Below are 20,832 nucleotides of genomic sequence, written 5' to 3'. Positions count from 1 at the left end.
AGCACACTGCCAGCCTCCACAGTTTTGTTTAGTTTCTGGGGTAATGGCGCTGAGGGGTACCTTTGGTTGGTTTTCTATCCTGTAGGGCGTCTGCTGGAACTGACGTATCTCCCTAATGATATGAGATATCTGGAGGAAAAACACAAGCACGAGTTAACTGGCTATACAACAAACAGTAAACATCTGAGCCGTTTTCACACTGGCATGCTCTACCCGGGGTCGGCTACGTGATTTCACACTGCCTTTGATAAAGGGTTGACCTGGGTGACAGATGCAAGTACACAATGGGTGTATCAATGCCCTGGAAGCAGCTTGTTACGGACGCTTCCATCCAAGCTTCTCTGGATTGAACCGTCAGCCCAGATGTTGATGAGAACAAATGTTTCTTCATCCCTGCTGCAATCTGGCTCATGGTGTGTCTCAATCAACAGAAATATGGCTGAACAGAATAAACAGAAATGTTACTTGCGCAAGTGAAACCTTCGTGCAGACGTGACTGTTTTGTTACTGTGTTTTATCTCGATCAACCCGGGCCAAAGTGTCGGTGGGACCTGGGTTAACCCGGGTACGACCCAGGTACGTGGTTTCACACTATGGGGTATTGTGGCTCGGGTAGCCAGAACCCAGGTCCAGACCCGGGTAGGAGTGCCAGTAAAAGGGCCTTTATGATTGCACTTCATCAGGCACTGGTGTGACGTGGTGTAAGATCCATATACAAGCTTAATATAGTAAAAGCACAGTAAAGTGTAATAAAGCATAGTGAAAGCACACAGTATGCAAGCATTGTAAAGCCCAGAGAGGTATGGTGCAGCATACAAAAAACATGGCAGACCATGGTACACCATGGCAAGTGTATAGTATAGAATAGTATGGGAAAAGCATGGAGAGAACTGCACAATGACTTTTATAAGGGAGGGGAAAGGGTACAGAAAGATGACCTGAATACAAACCATACATTCTCATCTTGGAAAAGTTCACAAGGCCCTCCTCAGTGAAGTTAGGGGTCCCTTCTTCTATAAATGCTAGGTCTGTTAAATACATTCCCAGGTAGGGAACGGTGGGGGGGTTACAGCTACAAAACAAAGAAAACAAGTTTTATAAAAAACAACAACAACAACGCCCTACTACTTTTTAATGATATTTACTCAAATCCTATGTAATTTACAGATAAAGCACAGGCTGGTCATGTATGTATAGTACTGGAACTCCATCTTGAAACAGACTTACACCTCAGCGAAGGATCTGGCAAATCCAATGTAGAGGAAAGAATGCAAACCATACCACTTTCAAACCACCTACTTTTTAAGCGTTTCTCTGAGGTTTTTAAATCTTCCTTCGGATGACACAGTCTTCTGAAGTTTGTCCATAAGTGCTTTTGTCTAAAGAAATAAAACACATCATACTGAGAATCAAAACACGATTGCTGCAGGAACTCAACAGATCTAGTCCTGCCCCTCGGTGTTTGGTAAAAAGCAGCTTCGAGCTTCATCCATAGGTTTTTTTCTTCTTTTAATGGATAAATACAAAACATATTTAAATACAGTATATTTAATTAAAAAATATATATATTTGAACAAAAAATGATTCAGACAGTTTAGATGATGGCATAGCTAAAGGACACATTGCAAATATTAAACTAGTAAGTGTCAACTGAATGATCTGTCTCGCTATTTATAAAGCAGGTTTGGGGTGTGTCACTACTAGCAGTTAACAAGAAAAAGTAGTACACTGGATCAAGATGACAAGTCGGTACCCTTGCCGAAAGCTGGAGAGAGGGAACTTTGTTTTTTATCTATTCAACCCAACTATAATGTATAGGATATAAAAGGGAGCTAATTCCAGTCTATTGTGTATAATATTTAATTAATAAGTGACGTCAGGGCAAATAGCAGCACGGAACAGGTTAGATACATATTGCACACAATAACCTGGAATCAGATATCCTATTTATTCCACGGATAATGGATTCATAAATCCTGTCCTCTCAACCAAGCCGTTCGGGTTGTTTCAGTCAAACCCATCCAGTTTCTGATTAGCTGTAAACTAGAAAGAGGCAAAGGTTTGTGTTGCTTTGCAGCCTTTTTACTTTCTTCCAGGAAAAGAACCTTTGAGAGAAGTGAGTGTCTCATTCTTAAGGTGAAGACGGATACAAAGCAACCAGAACAAAGTGTTAATGAACTGGGTAAGAAAGCAAGACCAGTGTTTTATAATGTGGACACCGCTCTCTTTCATTTGATACTAATGTTTAGTCATCAACAGGCATGAGTGGTGGGATTGTAGTCCTGGGCAAGATGTTATATCTGATTAAACTTGACGAAGAAAATACATTTCCCAGGTTGCACAGCGGTAGCTCCTAAGGTCAAAGGAAAGGTGATGTGTGTGTGACAATCAGTTGCAATTGCTAGTTTCGTGACGTGTCAGTAAAAATATCAGCGTACCCGGGTAAAAAGAAACATGTGATTCTAATCAGCTTTTAAACTGCCAGTGCTTGGTACTCAGTTTTAAATGTGAGGGGAAATACAGCTTCTCTTAGCACATTCATTAATAGGTAAGTTTGGTTGCATTTAATACCGGCCGACAAAAAAACGGGACTCGCTCTGGAAGTGCGAGTACCGGCACAGCCCTAATGGAAACTGAAAGCCAGTGCAGCCGTCTGAATATGTGTTGAGCATGTCCTCGAGTCACCTGCTTGGACACCTTGGCCCATGTCTTCTTGAGCCTGTAGATGGCACTGCGGTTGAGCGCCGAGGTGATTTCCAGCACCCCGTTGTAGTTGTGCAGACACCTGCAGATATCGGCCACTGCCACCCACTTCTCGATGGAGTTGGCCCGGGAGCCGACGTCCGTGTGCGTCATGATCTGAGAGGCAACGAGGTTACTCATCTGCAGAGACAGGAAGAGGTGCAGGATCAGGGAATGGGTTTCAGGACACCTGGAAATAAAGCTGCTTCAGTTCTGTAAAACCTTGTGCTCCCATATACCACCTGTGTGACCACATGACACCTTTTATTGAGACTGAATGAAACTTCTTGTGATGCAAAACTATACTGTACAATAGTATAGTCAAATGGTGGCGCTCTCTTCAGAAAAAGAATGTTTTTCCAAACACACAAGTGAAATTATAATGGAAGTACTGTATCTCAGAGTAAAATATTTAAAGCATTTAGAGATACAATAATGAATAAATTAAAGTATACATTTTTTCCACGCCTCAATTAAATAGTTGGTACCCTATTTGTAGCCTCACGCACCTAGCTACATTCCCAGCTCGTTGATAGACTAGAGCTTGTTTGTATGTTTTGTGTGAGAACTGGCAAAATCTAATGAAAAAAATCTAACAGAATAACAGTTCATGCATGCAGTATATGACACTAGCATGTACAATGATATGCACACACATTTTTTCATTTGAAGTTTTTGTTTTGTTGCATTTTGAATAAGTGTATAGATTACTGTTGATTTATAATGTGTACTGTATCCCATTAGGAAACTGGCCTCTAAAAGCATGTGTTTGTTATCTTCCTTTACATAAAGCAGCCTTTCTATATTTTGATCTTGGATCACTTCATGGTAACCCTCAATCCCTTTGTTCCACCCGCTCTGTCACCTACGTCATTGAAGTGCTGGCTGGTTTTCATGATGTAGGGGGTTCGTTCATTCTTGTCCACCTTCATCCACCCTTGGCCAAGAAACTCCCTACAAGCCAATCAGAATGGGAGTTACTGCAATCAAACTGTAGTAGTGATGTTTCACCCAACCTTCACCAGGCCTAATCCCTCGGAACCCTCTCTATGAAACACTAAGAACGCAATCTGGACTGTCAGATACAGAGGGAGCTGTCTTTGGGAGGGCTTAGGGATATTACTCTGGGAAGAAAATACTTAAAATGCCCTTTGTTCAGCATGCACAAAGAAACCGGAGAAATACAGGCAGTTTTGGATAAATTTCACGATCTTAAATAAATATATAAGTGAGGTCATCCATCTGATTACACTTTAACAAGGTGCTGGTTTATGACAAATTCATATTAAGGGTCAACATGTTTTCTTCGAACAAATTCAGTATTAATTCAAATGAAAAGCATTTTGATACCTTAATAAAATCCATTTAGAAAATGTGATTTAGAAATATCTCCACTGATTATTAATACTACTCTAATACCAGACAAGCTCAGATGGACCGGATGGCCTCGTCTCATTTGTACATTTTCTTCTGTTCTTATGTTCTCATGTTCTTACTGTGCAGTTTTCCTCTATGCAGTAGCTGTATATACTGGAAGATCACTTTTCATTTGCAATGACAGTGGTAATGTGTTATTATGTTGCTGTTTTAAAAATGTATTTTCAGCTAGAGACAAATTATGGATTGATATTGCAAATTTCTGAAAATGTAAGATTCATTTTGCAATAATAGAATCATTAGGAGTTTTAGCTTGGCTGTAATAAATGTGCTATTACTGCAAAACAAGTACGTACAAGATATAAGCTTTGCCTCAAGGCCAAGACTGATAATACTGTTATACAATGCATTTAATATAACAGTTACCGTCATAAACTTTGCATTTTATTTAACAATGACCTTGAAGAAATGTAATATAACTACATGGTACATTTGCATCTGCACCCTTACCATTGGGTAAAACAGATATTTGAAAAGTGTGGACTTACTCATAGGGGATGCTACGGAAAACAATGTGATCCAGTAGGGTGATCTGCTCTGCAAGCTCCATGGCTGAAAGACTCTCGAAACATTCCACTGTGGGGCATTCTGCCTGCAGAGAACGAGGCAGAAGAGACATACAGTACAGGTAGAGGGCAGCAGCAAGCACAGAGAGCGCGCCAGTTAAGAAAGGGGGGGGTCATAGAGTACTAGATAAAATCATCCTATCCGTTACTCAGAAATATCAACCAGGAAGTGTCATGAACTGTTACTCATGCCAGCATAATTACAAAAGGAAAAATCAATAACACACAAGTTTTACTCTGCCTGTAGTTGCAGCAGCATTCTAGGGAACCCCTAATTAAGAGGTCTAGTGTCACTCGGTTTGGTACAAAGAACAAGTTTAAATAAAATGCACCCCCAGGGAAGCACATGAGCGTGAGGCCTGACTGTATCACACACTGCTTCCATGTTCCCGTTGAGGCCTGGCTGTATCACACACTGCTTTCATGTTCCCGTTGAGGCCTGACTGTATCACACACTGCTTTCATGTTCCCGTTGAGGCCTGACTGTATCACACACTGCTTTCATGTTCCCGTTGAGGCCTGACTGTATCACACACTGCTTTCATGTTCCCGTTGAGGCCTGACTGTATCACACACTGCTTTCATGTTCCCGTTGAGGCCTGACTGTACCACACACTGCTTTCATGTTCCCGTTGAGGCCTGACTGTATCACACACTGCTTTCATGTTCCCGTTGAGGCCTGACTGTATCACACACTGCTTTCATGTTCCCGTTGAGGCCTGACTGTATCACACACTGCTTTCATGTTCCCGTCGAGGCCTGACTGTATCACACACTGCTTTCATGTTCCCGTCGAGGCCTGACTGTATCACACACTGCTTTCATGTTCCCGTCGAGGCCTGACTGTATCACACACTGCTTTCATGTTCCCGTCGAGGCCTGACTGTATCACACACTGCTTTCATGTTCCCGTTGAGACCTGACTGTATCACACACTGCTTCCATGTTCCCGTTGAGGCCTGACTGTATCACACACTGCTTTCATGTTCCCGTTGAGGCATGACTGTATCACACACTGCTTTCATGTTCCCGTTGAGGCCTGACTGTATCACACACTGCTTTCATGTTCCCGTTGCTCTCCATTATTGCCACTCCCGAAATCTGTGTGTTTGTAAACACAAGCATCCATTGTACTGGTATGTCAGGGTCTAAGTGGTCAATAGTGGCCTCAGTTGGCTGTCTGTAGGCAGTAAATCTGTCAAATTTAAATTGGTTATAAAAAAAGGAATCTTGTTGTCAAACAATAAACCCTTTGTAGATTATCCAATTATCCAACTACACAAATACACCTATAAAACTAAAAAAATTGCAGCAGAAGAACAAGGACATTTATCACATATTTGATAATAGATACAAAAATTTGGGAGATACATATAAAAACACGTTTAAATCCCTGGAACTGAACTATGATTCCACAAAACAAAGAATCAATTTGTATACTGCAGAAAACTGATACCAAGAAGTTGATTTTGAGCCTGTCAGAATATTTGATTAGAGCATTTTACAGCACTGGGGATCCTCTTGGATTGCATCATCCACTGGGATAACCATGGATATGTGGCTGATGCAATCCTGGGAATCGCTAAAAAAAATCCACCAGTGACTTATGCTGGTACAGGCTGACGAAATGAAACGCTCGGTTAGATCAAACAGATCACCTTCCCCTGGAACAGCTCTATTAATCGCAGCACAGCAGATGCACAGTACCAGTGAATTCCTATACAGGGACACTATGAGGGGAGCAGAGGGCCTATAAAGGTAACCAACTGCAGCAGAAAGATCACACAGGCTTTTTTTCAAAAAGGATACACGGGGGTGAAATGCTTACCATGATGAAGTATAGAGAAGGGTAGCATGCCTGTTCCTCCACATTTAAAGGATAGATTGGATAATTATGTGTTACTTTTGACAGCTAATAATAATAATAATAATAATAATAATAATAATAATAATAAACATACATGACAAAGACTTAACAGGGATGCAATAATATAATATCTTGTGTCCAAGACTGGTAGCATTAATGGTCCTTTGGACAGGTTGTTTACACCTAACAGGTGATCTTGAAGGTTTTTGCAAATTAAACAGTAACTAAGCAGTTGTAGAAGTAGATGGTAGAATTATAGCTGAACCTCTAATGAGCAACAGTGTCCGCGGAAATCTAAACTTCACTTACTCAAAAGCGCTAATTAGCAAGGAAGAAAAACAACCTGCATGAGTGAAATTCACTGGGGATTCCCATCATCTAGAAGCACGTAACACTGAGTCACAATAAGGGGTAGCTCTGTAGATTTGCCCAGTAAAGCTGACCCGTTGCTGTTGTATTGCTACTGGCAACAGATCATACATTTTCACTGCCAAGCGATTTTACAAAACAGCCACCAGATTAAACATTAGACGATCGCCAATGAATGAATGACACAGAGAGGTGTGTCAAGGGGAAGGAGATCACTGTCTGCATCAGTGTAACGCTATTTCTAATAGTTGCTCACTGTTGGTGTAGGTCCCTGAGCAGGGGTGATGCTGGGAAATGCCTCTGCACTCACCATTTGAAGAATGTCTTCTATCCTTAATTGAGCATCGTCCTGGTCATCTAGAGAAAGGGTACTGACAACAACACCATTAAACAGACATTCAATTAGGAGTCTGAGCTCACATTACAAAAACAACCAAACACAATGTTATTTGTATCTATCTGAAGGCAAAGGACAATGCTGCTTCTAGTCATTTCATAGGGAACATGCATGGAGGTAGATTCTCCCAGACCTTCCCAGAATATCAGATGACTGCCACTGTTCTGTAGTGTAGAAATGTCAGTTATAGTGGTTATAGCTAGTGAAATAATACAATAAACATGCTCTATTTACAGTACTGTGGGTCTCAAATGAATACCTGTTACAGGACAAGCATTTGTTTTCATTTAAAAAATCTTATTCATTTGAAGGAGTCTTTAAATGTTTTACTTACTGTGTTATTGGATCCATTTTGTGTATTTATTTCACATGTAAAGAGCGTACTGTGTATTGCTGATGTGAAGTACTGTTTATGTCGTCATGCAGTTCCTAATTGTGAGATAAAAGTAACCAAGGTCTTCAGGATTCACATACTGTACACAGAAACACTCACGTTAATATATTAGCAGTTGCTTTCCTTTCTTGTGGTAGTAGATCTGGGTCTCGTAACACCTCCTCCAGCAGGCAGATCACCCCCATTTTCAACTCCCCGTTCATCTCAAAGTCCTGCACAGGAGCAGATTAACACAATGGAGTCCAATCAACCAATCTAGTCTAAATACTGCCGCCCTTATCATCATTAAAAAATCCAGCACCTCTAACAGTGTGTGTGTGAGACTCTTTAGTGCAGGGGTGTCCAAATGTGGCTCTTCCACTCCTGGTCTTTGTTCCAGCCCTGTTTACAATGGTTTAATTGAACCAAGTAAACCTCCATCCAAACCTTGAAGTAGTTAATTACAGTAGATCATTTTACCTGTTAAACCTGGAGTGGAATAGCCCTCCAGGACCAGGATTGGACACCCCTGCTTTAGTGTATTTTGGACTATCAGTACAATTACGGGTTTGGTCCTAATTTAATATCTAAACAGAGGCAGTATTTAGATCAGCTACTGTTCAGATCAATTGAATTATCATAATCTGATTATTAAATCTGGGCCACTTCACATGTGCTTTGAAAGTAGGGCACTAATGTAGTCGAGGGTAAACGCGAGTAAACTGAGTTTAACCATTTCTCATTTAAGGAATAAAGCGTTTACTCACTCCTATTCTCCTGTGATAAACAAATCCTGACTGTATAAGGGGTTAAGCCAAGGCATATTCAAATTTATTATATAAAGTGACTCGGGCGCATTTAACAATAGGCAGAATCTCTTTCGATTAACATTTGGCCCAACAACTCACATGCCCGTAATCTACTGGGCATCTCTGTACACCCCAGTGGTGACCATGCCACTGCCCAGCCTGGAACCCTAAAAAGGACAGTTCACTCACTCACTTCTTTTTTTTTTTTACCACGACACCACCTAATAGGGTTCCTGCTTTAATGATTGAAGCTGATAAAGTCTGGTCTAGGCCCCTGAATTGAATTTTAGAATTAATAGTAGACATGGATCCTTAACAAGAACAAATCAAGATTTCCATTTATCCTGGGATCTTTTATTGAAGCATGAGCGCTAAATTGGCTTTGAGATTTTGCAGTTTCTCCTGCTATCCACCAACTTGCACTATGCATTTACCATGCTTTACCATTACCTGTGCTTTGGCATGCTTTTGAAATGGTACGCTTCAGTGAACATTTAGCATTTCAATTCCAGTGTTATTTATTTCAACTCGGATTGGAAAAAACACGAACTGAATTAGTGAATGAGAGAAAAGGAGAGTTCTCAAAACCAATCACATGGTGGCACTGTAAAGACAGTGAACGGTGTCATCTGTCCAGATATCTTGTGCAGTTAGCACTGCACTGTATGTGTATCCAATTAGGCTTTGTGTATGGATCCGAATACATCGGCTTGCAAGAAAAATTGAAACTTGCTATTGCACTCTTTACTTATATGAAATGCTCTCAAGTTTACAACTTGACATATGCGTGACCAGTGCAAATAAATGTTTCAGAATATTATTTTCATTTTGACAAGGAATTGGTTTGTTTGAAAGAAACTGCCTACAAAAAGACATAGTTAATATTTATATTTCTACTTATATAACACAATGAGAAAAACATGTGGAATGAGGAAATCAAAGCAGATAGTTACATGAGCAGTGAATTTAGCTGAAAGCTATTCAATATTAATATCAACAGAACCTAGGGATACTGTAATCAATAAAAATGGCAAGGGAAATATAATAAATAAGCAGCTATTTAGACTTTAAATGATGCAGATGCTCCCATGGCTTTGGCCAGTCCCCTGTCAGAAAGTAGACAGTATTTGTTTTACTTGGGGCTGGCGTATCCACAGAGATATAAATCATTTTCTGGTGCAAAAGCCTTCTGGCTGTCCCTCTCCAGTTCTCTGGAGTGCCTGTCATTCCCCAGGGCAAACAACTGCTCTGCACCTCTAATTAGCCTGCCAGTGTGTGTGTGTGTGTGTATACGGGTGTGTGCCTCTGTATATATTGTGTGTGTGCCTGTGTGCGTGCCTCTGTATATGTGCCTCTGTATATGTGTGTGTGTGTGTGCCTCTGTATATGTGTGTGTGTGCCTCTGTATATGTGCCTCTGTATATGTGTGTGTGTGTGTGTGCCTCTGTATATGTGCCTCTGTATGTGTGCATGTGTATGTGTCTCTGTATATGTGCCTCTGTATGTGCATGCTTGGCTAGCGTTTTGAGTAGGAAGGCACTGTGCCTGATGGGCTTAGCACAATCCAGCCCCCTTCACTTTCCTCATCATTATCTTCAATTAAACCAAAGAGCAGCACTTCAGCTCTCTGGTCCAAACAGCTAACTGGGAAATTATAAGGAGAAACTTTAAACAACATATAAATCAATGGTGAGGGAGTCTTTACCTAATGCTAAAGAATAGATTCTGCAGCAGTTTCACCCCTTTTCCATTCAATAAACCAATGAAAGGGCAGTCTGAGAGAAAATTCAAGATCAATAGTAAGGAGTCAAAGAAAAACTGCAACGAGCACAAAATGAAAGCAATCAAAAGCAGATTATTGTTGCTTTATAATGATAGGCTTCAGTGTGACTCTGCATTACACTCCTGGTTTTCAACCCAGTAAAAGACTCTTTCCAGATTGTACACTTTCTTACAATAAACCTTGCCAAACGAGAATTCACTTATATTGACATGGGAATTAACTGTGATCATTTTACAAGTGTACCCTTTAGCTTTAGTGCCCTTTAAATTCTTCAAACTGCCTCTGAGACAATGCTGGCTTTAGGACAGTTAACTGACCAGATTAAATTAACCATGGCATCATGACAGCCACCATGAAAAAAAATCCTTGGGCTGCCCCAAGAACAAGGTTGCCATTGATAGGTTGTTTAGTACAATGGAACATGGGGTCTTCTTAATAGTCATTGTGCAATTCTATTGTGTACTACTCCAAGAACGCTGTGAATAAGAAACAGAAGCAATCACAGCATGGTACCTGGGAATGCTTGGAGACCCAGTGCCGAAGAACGTTCAGAACTCGGTTGGTAGCAGCTCTGCGGATTATGAAGTCTTTGTCACACATTCGCTCTGCGTTGTTAAACCCTAGAACAACAAAAACATCGCAGTTACAATAACATAAGAACATATAAAAAAGTTTACAAATGAGAGGAGGCCATTCAGCCCATCTTGCTCGTTTGGTTGTTAGTAGCTTATTGATCCCAGAATCTCATCAAGCAGCTTCTTGAAGGATCCCAGGGTGTCAGCTTCAACAACATTACTGGGGAGTTGGTTCCAGACCCTCACAATTCTCTGTGTAAAAAAGTGCCTCCTATTTTCTGTTCTGAATGCCCCTTTATCTAATCTCCATTTGTGACCCCTGGTCCTTGTTTCTTTTTTCAGGTCGAAAAAGTCCCCTGGGTCGACATTGTCTATACTTTTAGGATTTTGAATGTTTGAATCAGATCGCCTCGTAGTCTTCTTTGTTCAAGACTGAATAGATTCAATTCCTTTAGCCTGTCTGCATACAACATGCTTTTTAAACCCGGGATAATTCTGGTCGCTTTTCTTTGCACTCTTTCTGGAGCAGCAATATCCTTTTTGTGTCTAGATGAAGACATTTCTGAGTCAACATAAACTCCTAGGTCTTTTTCATAGATCCCTTCTTCAATTTCAGTATCTCCCATATGATATTTATAATGCACATTTGTATTGCCTGCGTGCAGTACCTTACACTTTTCTCTATTAAATGTCATTTGCCACGTGTCTTCCCAGTTCTGAATGCTGTCTAGATCATTTTGAAAGACCTTTGCTGCTGCAACAGTGTTTGCTACTCCTCCTATTTTTGTGTCGTCTGCAAATTTAACAAGTTTGCTTACTATGCCAGAATCTAAAAAAAACCCTATGAGACATGTTTAATTATTCTTAGTGGTGTTATTCAAATATTTAGTTGATTACATGTTTTGATATTCCCTGCGTTAAGGGGTTTTGAGGTGAGTTCAGGAGGATCTCTTGAGTTGTAGTTGCCAGAGTCTCTTTCACCATAGACATGTGTAACACAGGATAGATCAGTAATTAGTTTGTTTAGTTTGAAGAGGCAGCATTATCTAGTGAATTGAGTTTTCTTTTGTAGTACTATACAGGACCTGTTCACTAGGCGGCTCTGCATATGTCCACTTCATTATTTGCTTCAATAAATATTAATGCTGTTAAGGTTTAAACATCTAAACAGTAAACGGAAATAAAATTATTCGGTTTGCATTGATTAACCACTGTAATTGAATGCTGTCTGGGAAAACAAAACAATTTAAATAAAAACAAGCGCCAAAAATACAAATATGACTTGAAAAGAGGGTTGCAAGATGAGCAGGCAAAAGACCATACATTATATCAATACGCTAGTGTTGTTTCCTTGTATTCCATTGTACATTGTATTTACAAATCTGTTCATAAACATCATGTTCTACTAAATATTTGGGGGCGTTTGTCTTGATCTCCTCAACTGGTATAGGAGAAAACCACTCAGGAGCGTAACATTGTGATGTTTTCATTACATGATATATCCTATCGGAATACAAGGTATGCATTGTTTGTATCAGGATACAAGAACAAAAGCACAACAGAGCTCATTGTAGTTCACCAAATGGTTCTTGAATGAAGAATACATGTGTTTTATAGCTGGTATGAATATATACCCACCCCATCTCGTTTAATTTTATTTTTTTAACAAAATAGTTAAAGATCATTTGACCTTATTATGCATCATACAAGTAGTCAATCGGGATCATCACAGGTCTCGTGATCCATATTGTATCACAAACTGCATATCGCGATACGTATCGTATCACGACCCGCATATCACGATATGTATCATATAATGACTTACATATCGCAATATGCATCATATCAGGACCTGTATATCGCGATATATATCGTATCATAACCTGCACGTCGCAATATGTATCGTATCACGGCCTGCATATCGTGATATGTATCATATCATGACATTGGTGCATCGTTACACCACTAATATGAACTCACCTGGCGGGCTCCCGTGGCCTGCCGCTGCCGTGGCGATGGCAAACGCTGAAGCAGGGGACACAGAACAGCGGACATTTTCAGCTGATTGGACTGTGCAAAAAAAAAAACCAAACACAGTTATCCTCTTATAAAAGTTTACCATGATAAGTTTGCAGTTTTCCAGTGCTTTTCCAATGGTTATATTATGCACTTACCGCAGTTTAGCCAGGTTTATGAATATGCTTTTCCATGCCTCGCTGTTCTTTACAATGCTTACCTATGCTTTTCCATGCCTCGCTGTTCTTTACAATGCTTACCTATGCTTTACCATGCCTCGCTGTTCTTTACAATGCTTACCTATGCTTTAGCATGCCTCGCTGTTCTTTACAATGCTTACCTATGCTTTAGCATGCCTCGCTGTTCTTTACAATGCTTACCTATGCTTTAGCATGCCTCGCTGTTCTTTACAATGCTTACCTATGCTTTAGCATTTTGTTTTATTACACGTTGCTCTGCCTTTACTATAGGAAACTTTTATAAGGGGTGTTCCAGCAGCCTGTACTGTATGTGAAGCGGGTCAAGTCTATTCTAACGCTAGCCAAGACAGGCACAGAGGGGTGTACTGTGTATTTTTTCTTTCAAGAAAATATACAGTTATGTGTTTATGTAAATCTGCTTATTAAATGTATTTAATAAATGTCAAGAACAGAGAGATTCTGGATGTGTTCTTTTATCATGGAATGAAATTACAAGACACCCGAGTCCTAGTACCAGTGGAAGGATCGGTGACTCCTCCAAGGACATGGAAAGCATTGTTATAAACAGGCGTTCATACAGACAGGAGTTTACTCCCTCTTCATTTAATGATGGTGTAAAATGCTGTGGGACACAACACCAGTTGGAATAAGAGGGCAGGTCAGATGAAGAGGGGGTTGGATCAGTGGGGTTCTACCAAGTGTTCCTAACTTCGAAACATCTCTGAAGACACATATTGACAGAGAACACATACAAAGTGTATCAAAACAGGTAAGAGATGTACACTGGCAACTGCATCATGAGGATGTAGTGGATGCCCCTTTAAAGTGGTCCAATTCACTGCTTTTTTTTCAGGCAAACTTAAAAATCGTAATACTCCAGTGTGTTTGATTCGGATCAAACCTGCTTTCTAGTTCCTAGGCCCTGAATAATTATAGGGGCCGTGCTGTCTATGTCTAGCCCCTGACCCCACTGTTTTACATGACCTGCTTTCTCACCCCCTGACATGCTATCTCACCCTTGACCCTGTTGTCTTACCCACTGACCCTGTTGTCTCAATCCTGACCCTGTTATCTCACCCCCTGACCTGCTATCTCACCCCTGACCCTGTTGTCTCACCCCCTGACCTGCTCTCTCACCCTGTTGTCTCACCCCCTGACCTGACCTCATCCCCTGAGCTGCTCTCTCACCCCTGACCGCTGTCTTACCCCCTGACTGCCGGTAGCGGACGTGTCGCGGGGTGGAGGGGGACCTGCAGGGGGAGATGTCTCCAGCCTCACTCGCCTGGGGGCTCTCGGGGATGAACTTATCCAGGGACACCGACTCCAACACAGCTGCTTAAGAGAGCAACAGAGTTATACAGACCGGTGTTAAACATGGATGTGTTCATGTACATCATGCACTAATTAAAGAGCAAGTAGCTTCAAATGTATCTTTTTAGGGTGTTTGCAAATATTCTGAAAGGTTCTAGGTTTTATTTTTTCTCTGTTAAGGTACTTTTTATTTTTCCATTCAGGAACTGCTTTTGCGCTATAGTAGTCTGCCATTGGTATATGTACCAGATGAGCTAGAGCAGGGGTTCTCAACCAGGGGTCCGCGGCCCCCTAGGGGGCCTTGAGGAGGTTTCAAGGGGTCCTCCAAAAATAAACCAGAGAATGTGTTATTTTCCTTGCATGCTTATGACATGCTGAAACCTATTAGCTTCAGCATGTCATGAGCTATTAACTTCAGCATGTCACAAGAAGAACAGCGAGGGGGTGGTGTTGGGAGTAAAAAACATCAAGCCGTTATTAACCCTGCAAAATGAAGGAAATATGAAGACAGCTATTTGAATTTCGGTTTTATTTGTACTGGAAGTGGAGATATACCTCAACCATGTAATATCTAATGAATGTTTGAGCTCAGAAGCAGCAAAACGGTTGAGAGCCCCTGAGCTAGAGGATCCTTATAGAAGCACGAGCCAGTGCAATTTGGAGATTGGCGACTTTTGATTAAGTTTAATTTTGTCTTGTGCAGTAGATGGCACTATGTCTGGCTGATCTAGCCTACATTACATACAGCTACGGTAGGCAGCTAAAACAGAAGATAAAACCTGAGCTCATAGTCAAAGCACAGACTCATAAAACAACAACAGCAACCATTAAACAAATGAAGGAAAGGTACTAATTATAGTCTGCTAGATTCTGTACATGTTTCACTCCAAATCGTCCATATTTTTGGATGATGTTTAGGTGCGGGCAAGTAGTGGCAAGTGGTGTCATCACTGAGATGAGGAGCTTTGGCTAATCCAGCACCATTGCGATAACCAGGGAATTCATAAAGAGCAAAATAAATAAAAAAATAAAAAAATAAAAAAATAAAAATCAGAAACGAGAACAAATGATACACGATTTAACCAGACGACACACCTCTTCTGTATTTTCATGCTCAATAAACAAGTTTTATACAAAAAACTGCTGCTTGTCTTGTCTTCACCTCTTACCCATGAGAGCCATATTGTGGAGCTCCCCTAATACAAGTTTACCACAGTATTTTTGCATGCTATTTTTGCAGCTTTCCCATGCTTCTCCCATGGTTATACTATACATTTACCACAGTTGACCCTGTTTTGCCATGTTTATTAATATGCTTTACCATACCACGTTCTTTACAATGCTTACCTATGCATTACCATGCTCTCATTACACTTTATTAGCTTTGCTTTTACTATGGGGACCTTTCATAAGCGTTAATAAGAGTCGTATATGGCTCAAATGCCACCCGTTGCACAGCCCTGTGCTAATGAATGGGCTAGTGCTGTCAGCTGGTTCCGTTAGCACACACACAGTCCTGTGCTAATGAATGGGCTCGTGCTGTCAGCTGGTTCTGTTAGCACACACACAGTCCTGTGCTAATGAATGGGCTCGTGCTGTCAGCTGGTTCCGTTAGCACACACACAGTCCTGTGCTAATGAATGGGCTTGTGCTGTCAGCTGGTTCCGTTAGCACACACACAGTCCTGTGCTATTGAATGGGCTTGTGCTGTCAGCTGGTTCCGTTAGCACACACACAGTCCTGTGCTATTGAATGGGCTCGTGCTGTCAGCTGGTTCCGTTAGCACACACACAGTCCTGTGCTAATGAATGGGCTCGTGCTGTCAGCTGGTTCCATTAGCACACACGCAGTCCTGTGCTAATGAATGGGCTCGTGCTGTCAGCTGGTTCCGTTAGCACACACACAGTCCTGTGCTAATGAATGGGCTCGTGCTGTCAGCTGGTTCCGTTAGCACACACACAGTCCTGTGCTAATGAATGGGCTTGTGCTGTCAGCTGGTTCCGTTAGCACACACACAGTCCTGTGCTAATGAATGGGCTCGTGCTGTCAGCTGGTTTCGTTAGCACACACACAGTCCTGTGCTAATGAATGGGCTCGTGCTGTCAGCTGGTTCCGTTAGCACACACACAGTCCTGTGCTAATTAATGGGCTTGTGCTGTCAGCTGGTTTCGTTAGCACACACACAGTCCTGTGCTAATGAATGGGCTAGTGCTATCAGCTGGATCCGTTAGCACTAGCACAGGGCTGTGCGTTCATTCAGTTCTGTACATCAGTGACTGTCCTACACTCTCAGTTAACCAGTTTCAACACAGATCAGGCAGAGCGTGCACTGTGCCAACTAACAGGGATTTTTAAAAAAAACTTCTAATTAAAAAGAAGATGTTCTTTCTTTTCATGATGTCTCTTCCCTTCAGATTATGATCTCCATTCTAGGGTTCATCCTCAATCAGTTTGTGTACCTCGTCAGGGGAATCTCACAGTTTCATTTTCTTATGTTACATTTTGTGAGTGCAAACCTTCAGTCCTTATAATACATTTATCTTGTTTGAAAAACTAGGAAACAATATATGTTTTCTGGATAAACAGTACATGTACAGTAGTGTTTGATTTTTAACGTGCCAGTATTGCTTCTCACTTTAAATTGTATCTTTGTTCAGTTATTTTATTGTATTGTATTTAATTGTATTTAATTTTAAGAGCATAAGAATGTTTTCACTTTGCAACACAGCAGCTACCCTTCCCTGATTTGAGATCGTAGTCTCAGTCCCCCCCTGATCATACCTGATCATTACCAATATATATAAAACATTTTATAGCAAAAAAAGATGTCAAAAGTGCATTGTGATTCTCTCTTATTGGGCCCCCATTCACAAAACCATAAGGATTAAAAAGTGCTTTGAGAATGAACTAATAAACGCCCTTTATAAAGGTTGAACTCTTAAACCTAATCTTACTTTTAAAGACCATGGCTTCACCTGTCCTATTGTTGAGTGCTAAGGCCTATTCTAGTCACGTCTGGGCTGTCATGCCTCTGTGAAGGATCTGCAAATATGAGTTTCATCTTGATTTAAGCAATATAGTGAAGCGGACCAGAACAGGTAATGGATGCTTAACAAGTAACTGAAGTGTAATGACAGCAGACGCACGAAAACGCTGCACCTTCGATTCAGACTCATTTTCCCTGAACGTACACAGATGAATAGCAGTAACAAGACAGACTTTGAAAACCAAGTGTCAAGGACATTTAACACCATCTGCAAACTGCCATTAGATATCTTCTAATTGGTCACATTTGAAGAAGATTTCTGTTTTGCTCATGGGGATATTCATCGTGACAATGACAGAAAACCAGTGTTAACGGTCTGATGTTAACACCCTCATGCAATCAACATATACCCTGTTGGCATGATACACAGCTGTACTTGTATCCCTAACCACTACTCCACACTACTACTGAAGGGCAGCAGTGTGGAGTAGTGGTTAGGGCTCTGGACTCTTGACTGGAGGGTCGTGGGTTCAATCCCGGTGGGGGACACTGCTGCTGTACCCTTGAGCAAGGTACTTTACCTAGATTGCTCCAGTAAAAACCCAACTGTATAAATGGGTAATTGTATGTAAAAATAATGTGATATCTTGTAACAATTGTAAGTCGCCTTGGATAAGGGTGTCTGCTAAGAAGAATGGTTAGGGCTCTGGACTCCTGACCGGAGGGTCGTGGGTTCAATCTTAGGTGGGGGACACTGCTGCTGTACCCTTGAGCAAGGTACTTTACCTAGATTGCTCCAGTAAAACCCAACTGTATAAATGGGTAATTGTATGTAAAAATAATGTGTAAAAAATAATGCAATTGTATGTAAAAATAATGTGATATCTTGTAACAATTGTAAGTTGCCCTGGATAAGGGTATCTGCTAAGAAATAAATAATAATAAGAAGAAGAAATTAATAATAATAATAATAATACTTAAACCCAACATTGCTAAAACAGCAGTCCCTGTTTAAAAAAACCTACTAAAATACACTGTTCGACTATGAAGCAATGTACAATGTCTGAATATAGTAGCTGGTACCTCTGAGTTTAATGAACGACTTCACATTTAGCAAAAGGAAACTACACTGAAGCATGATCACGTTTTATCTTAATAGAAACAAATACAAGTAATCTTTTTTAAACACAAGAGAGCTCAACTCACAAACCAGCAAAAATAACCTTCTATGAAAATCTCAGTAACAGCAAACAGTGATGACTTTATGAATCACTTTAATAATAAAACTGCTGATATAAGAAACCAGATATCATTCCTACTAAACTACTGCAATACATATTATCTAGGGTTGATTGTACTATTCTAAATCTCATTAATAGCTCCCTTTCCTCTGGCATCGTTCCTGACTCATTTAAGGTTGCCGTGGTAAACCACTGCTTAAAAAACCTACTTTGGATCCAGGAGTTCTTAATCATTTTAGGCCCATTTCTAATCTCCTCTTTTTAACAAAAGTATCACAGAGAGTGGTGGCAGCTCAGCTAAACTCATTCCTTGCAGTGCATAATATATATATATGAGAAATTTCAGTCCGGCTTCCTTCCTGGTCACAGTACTGAAACGGCCCTTATCAAAGTGGTAAACAATGTGCTATTATCTTCTGACTCAGGCCTTGCCTCTGTCCTCATCCTTCTAGATCTAAGCGCAGCATTCGACACCATTGACCATCCGATTGTAATTGACTGCCTTGGGAATCTTGTAGGACTGCCAGGTTGCACCCTATCTTGGTTTAAATCCTATCTTTCAAATAGGTTACAATATGTTCAAATTGAGGAGGACTCGTCCTTCTTATCTAGAGTTATGTGTGGCGGCCTGCAGGGCTCTGTTCTTGGACCAGACACAGGGTAAACTTTCACGGCTATGCCGATGACACACAACTGTATCTATCAAAGCTAAGGCCCTGTGTAACGCGATTTCACAGCCTGCGCGGAAATCGTGACATTAGCCCAATGCCGCAATTTTTACAATATTCTTAATAAATAAAGAAAAAATCATAATTATTTGTATTTCATACAAAAAAAACCCACATTAACGAATCGGTACAGCTCTGCTCTGTGCCTGTGTAATATTCGCCATGCACACAGTGCTGTGCAGTGATTATGTCATGTCACTATATGCAATCTAAGCGTGAAATTAAAATACTACACACCGTAAACAAGAAAATGGATGTCTCTAAAAAGGCTAAAAATGTGTCTGCAGCAGATCACATAAAGCAGTATCCAGCAGGAGTTTTACACAGCGATGGAGGCTCTTCTGTACGTCCTGCAACATTACTGTAGATCGCTACCGAAACTCATCTGTTGACAGGCATTTAGATTCAAGTATTCACCAAAAGAGAAAGGTGGAAATCCAGAGCAGTACTGCAACTGCTTTACTTGCAAAGAAACAAAAAACGGAGACTTCCATGTTCCAAAAGTCCATTGAAAACCGTGAAGCACGAAACACATTAAATTTTGACCTGACAGAGGCGTCTGTTTGCGCAAATATCCCTCTTGAAAATTTGGACAACCAAAAGTTACGTAACTTCTTCAGACTGAGTGTAGCAAATGGTGGAGTGATTCCTTCATCAGCCCAGCTGAGACATGAATATTTACTTAAAGTTGCCGAGTGTCACAAGTAGGAGATTATGGAATTGGTAAAACAGTCTGGCTGCTTGTCAGTGGTCACATTGACGAATTGACTGATGCACAAGATCAGTATGGGTTACACATTTTATTTGTTTTGCAAGGCCTAAATGGTGAACATGCATCTGACGTACTAGAACTGAAAGCTGTCCTTGCAGATACACTTTACCTACAGGCTGTTAATTACAACACCGTTTCACAAGCTATTGTAAAGTGCTTGAATAACTTTGATGTCAGTGCATTTATCTGTATATTTGCTGTTTTAAAAAAAATAATAATCTGTACACGTAATTTATAACATATTTCCGTGCACATTCTGTGAAATACGATACTTTACCCGTGACACTGCCCTGAATTTTAAAGAAAAGTTCTGCGATTTTCACAGGGCCTTAACCATAACTACCTGTCTCACTGATATTAAGAAATGGATGTCAGTAAATGTTCTACTGTCAAATTCTGATAAAACACAGGTCATAATTTTGGGGGCAAGAAATCAACGAGAGAGGGTACATCAATGTGCCTGTATAATGGACAGCTACCCCATTGAGTGAAAGACAGAAATTAGAAATCTGGGTCATTTTTGATATTGAACTTTCATTTGAATCCCACATTAGGAAAGTAACTAAAGAATATTTTTTTCATCTAAGAAATATTGCTAAATTAAGACGCTTTCTCTCAGCACAGGACGCTGAGAGACTGATGCATGCCTTTTTAACTTCT

The 20,832-nt window shown here is 40.6% G+C and overlaps 1 protein-coding gene across 11 annotated transcripts in view; it reads right to left on the bottom strand.

The window, feature by feature from the left end:
- The window catches only part of LOC117404117 (ras-specific guanine nucleotide-releasing factor 2), an 89,104-nt gene that overhangs the window by 6,273 nt on the left and 61,999 nt on the right, over window positions 1-20,832 (bottom strand). For 3 of the 11 annotated variants that reach the window (XM_059032251.1, XM_059032453.1, XM_059032408.1), the window contains 12 exons: window positions 14,341-14,469; window positions 12,899-12,988; window positions 10,857-10,963; window positions 7,872-7,984; window positions 7,292-7,352; window positions 6,574-6,609; window positions 4,668-4,771; window positions 3,612-3,696; window positions 2,686-2,883; window positions 1,300-1,379; window positions 956-1,072; window positions 61-130 (listed from right to left, as the gene is read on the bottom strand). In XM_059032251.1, the coding sequence (XP_058888234.1) occupies window positions 61-130; window positions 956-1,072; window positions 1,300-1,379; window positions 2,686-2,883; window positions 3,612-3,696; window positions 4,668-4,771; window positions 6,574-6,609; window positions 7,292-7,352; window positions 7,872-7,984; window positions 10,857-10,963; window positions 12,899-12,988; window positions 14,341-14,469 (1,190 nt within the window). Of the gene's footprint in view, window positions 1-60; window positions 131-955; window positions 1,073-1,299; window positions 1,380-2,685; window positions 2,884-3,611; window positions 3,697-4,667; window positions 4,772-4,803; window positions 5,847-6,573; window positions 6,610-7,291; window positions 7,353-7,871; window positions 7,985-10,856; window positions 10,964-12,898; window positions 12,989-14,340; window positions 14,470-20,832 lie in introns of those variants that run through there. The other 8 variants (XM_059032376.1, XM_059032552.1, XM_059032324.1 and 5 more) reach the window with 7 other exon arrangements.

This window comes from Acipenser ruthenus, chromosome 1 (assembly GCF_902713425.1).
Source record: "Acipenser ruthenus chromosome 1, fAciRut3.2 maternal haplotype, whole genome shotgun sequence".
NCBI classification, from domain to species: Eukaryota; Metazoa; Chordata; class Actinopteri; order Acipenseriformes; family Acipenseridae; genus Acipenser; species Acipenser ruthenus.
The sequence above is the reverse complement of the archived record's forward strand: the minus strand, read 5'-3'. Positions and strand labels throughout refer to the sequence as shown.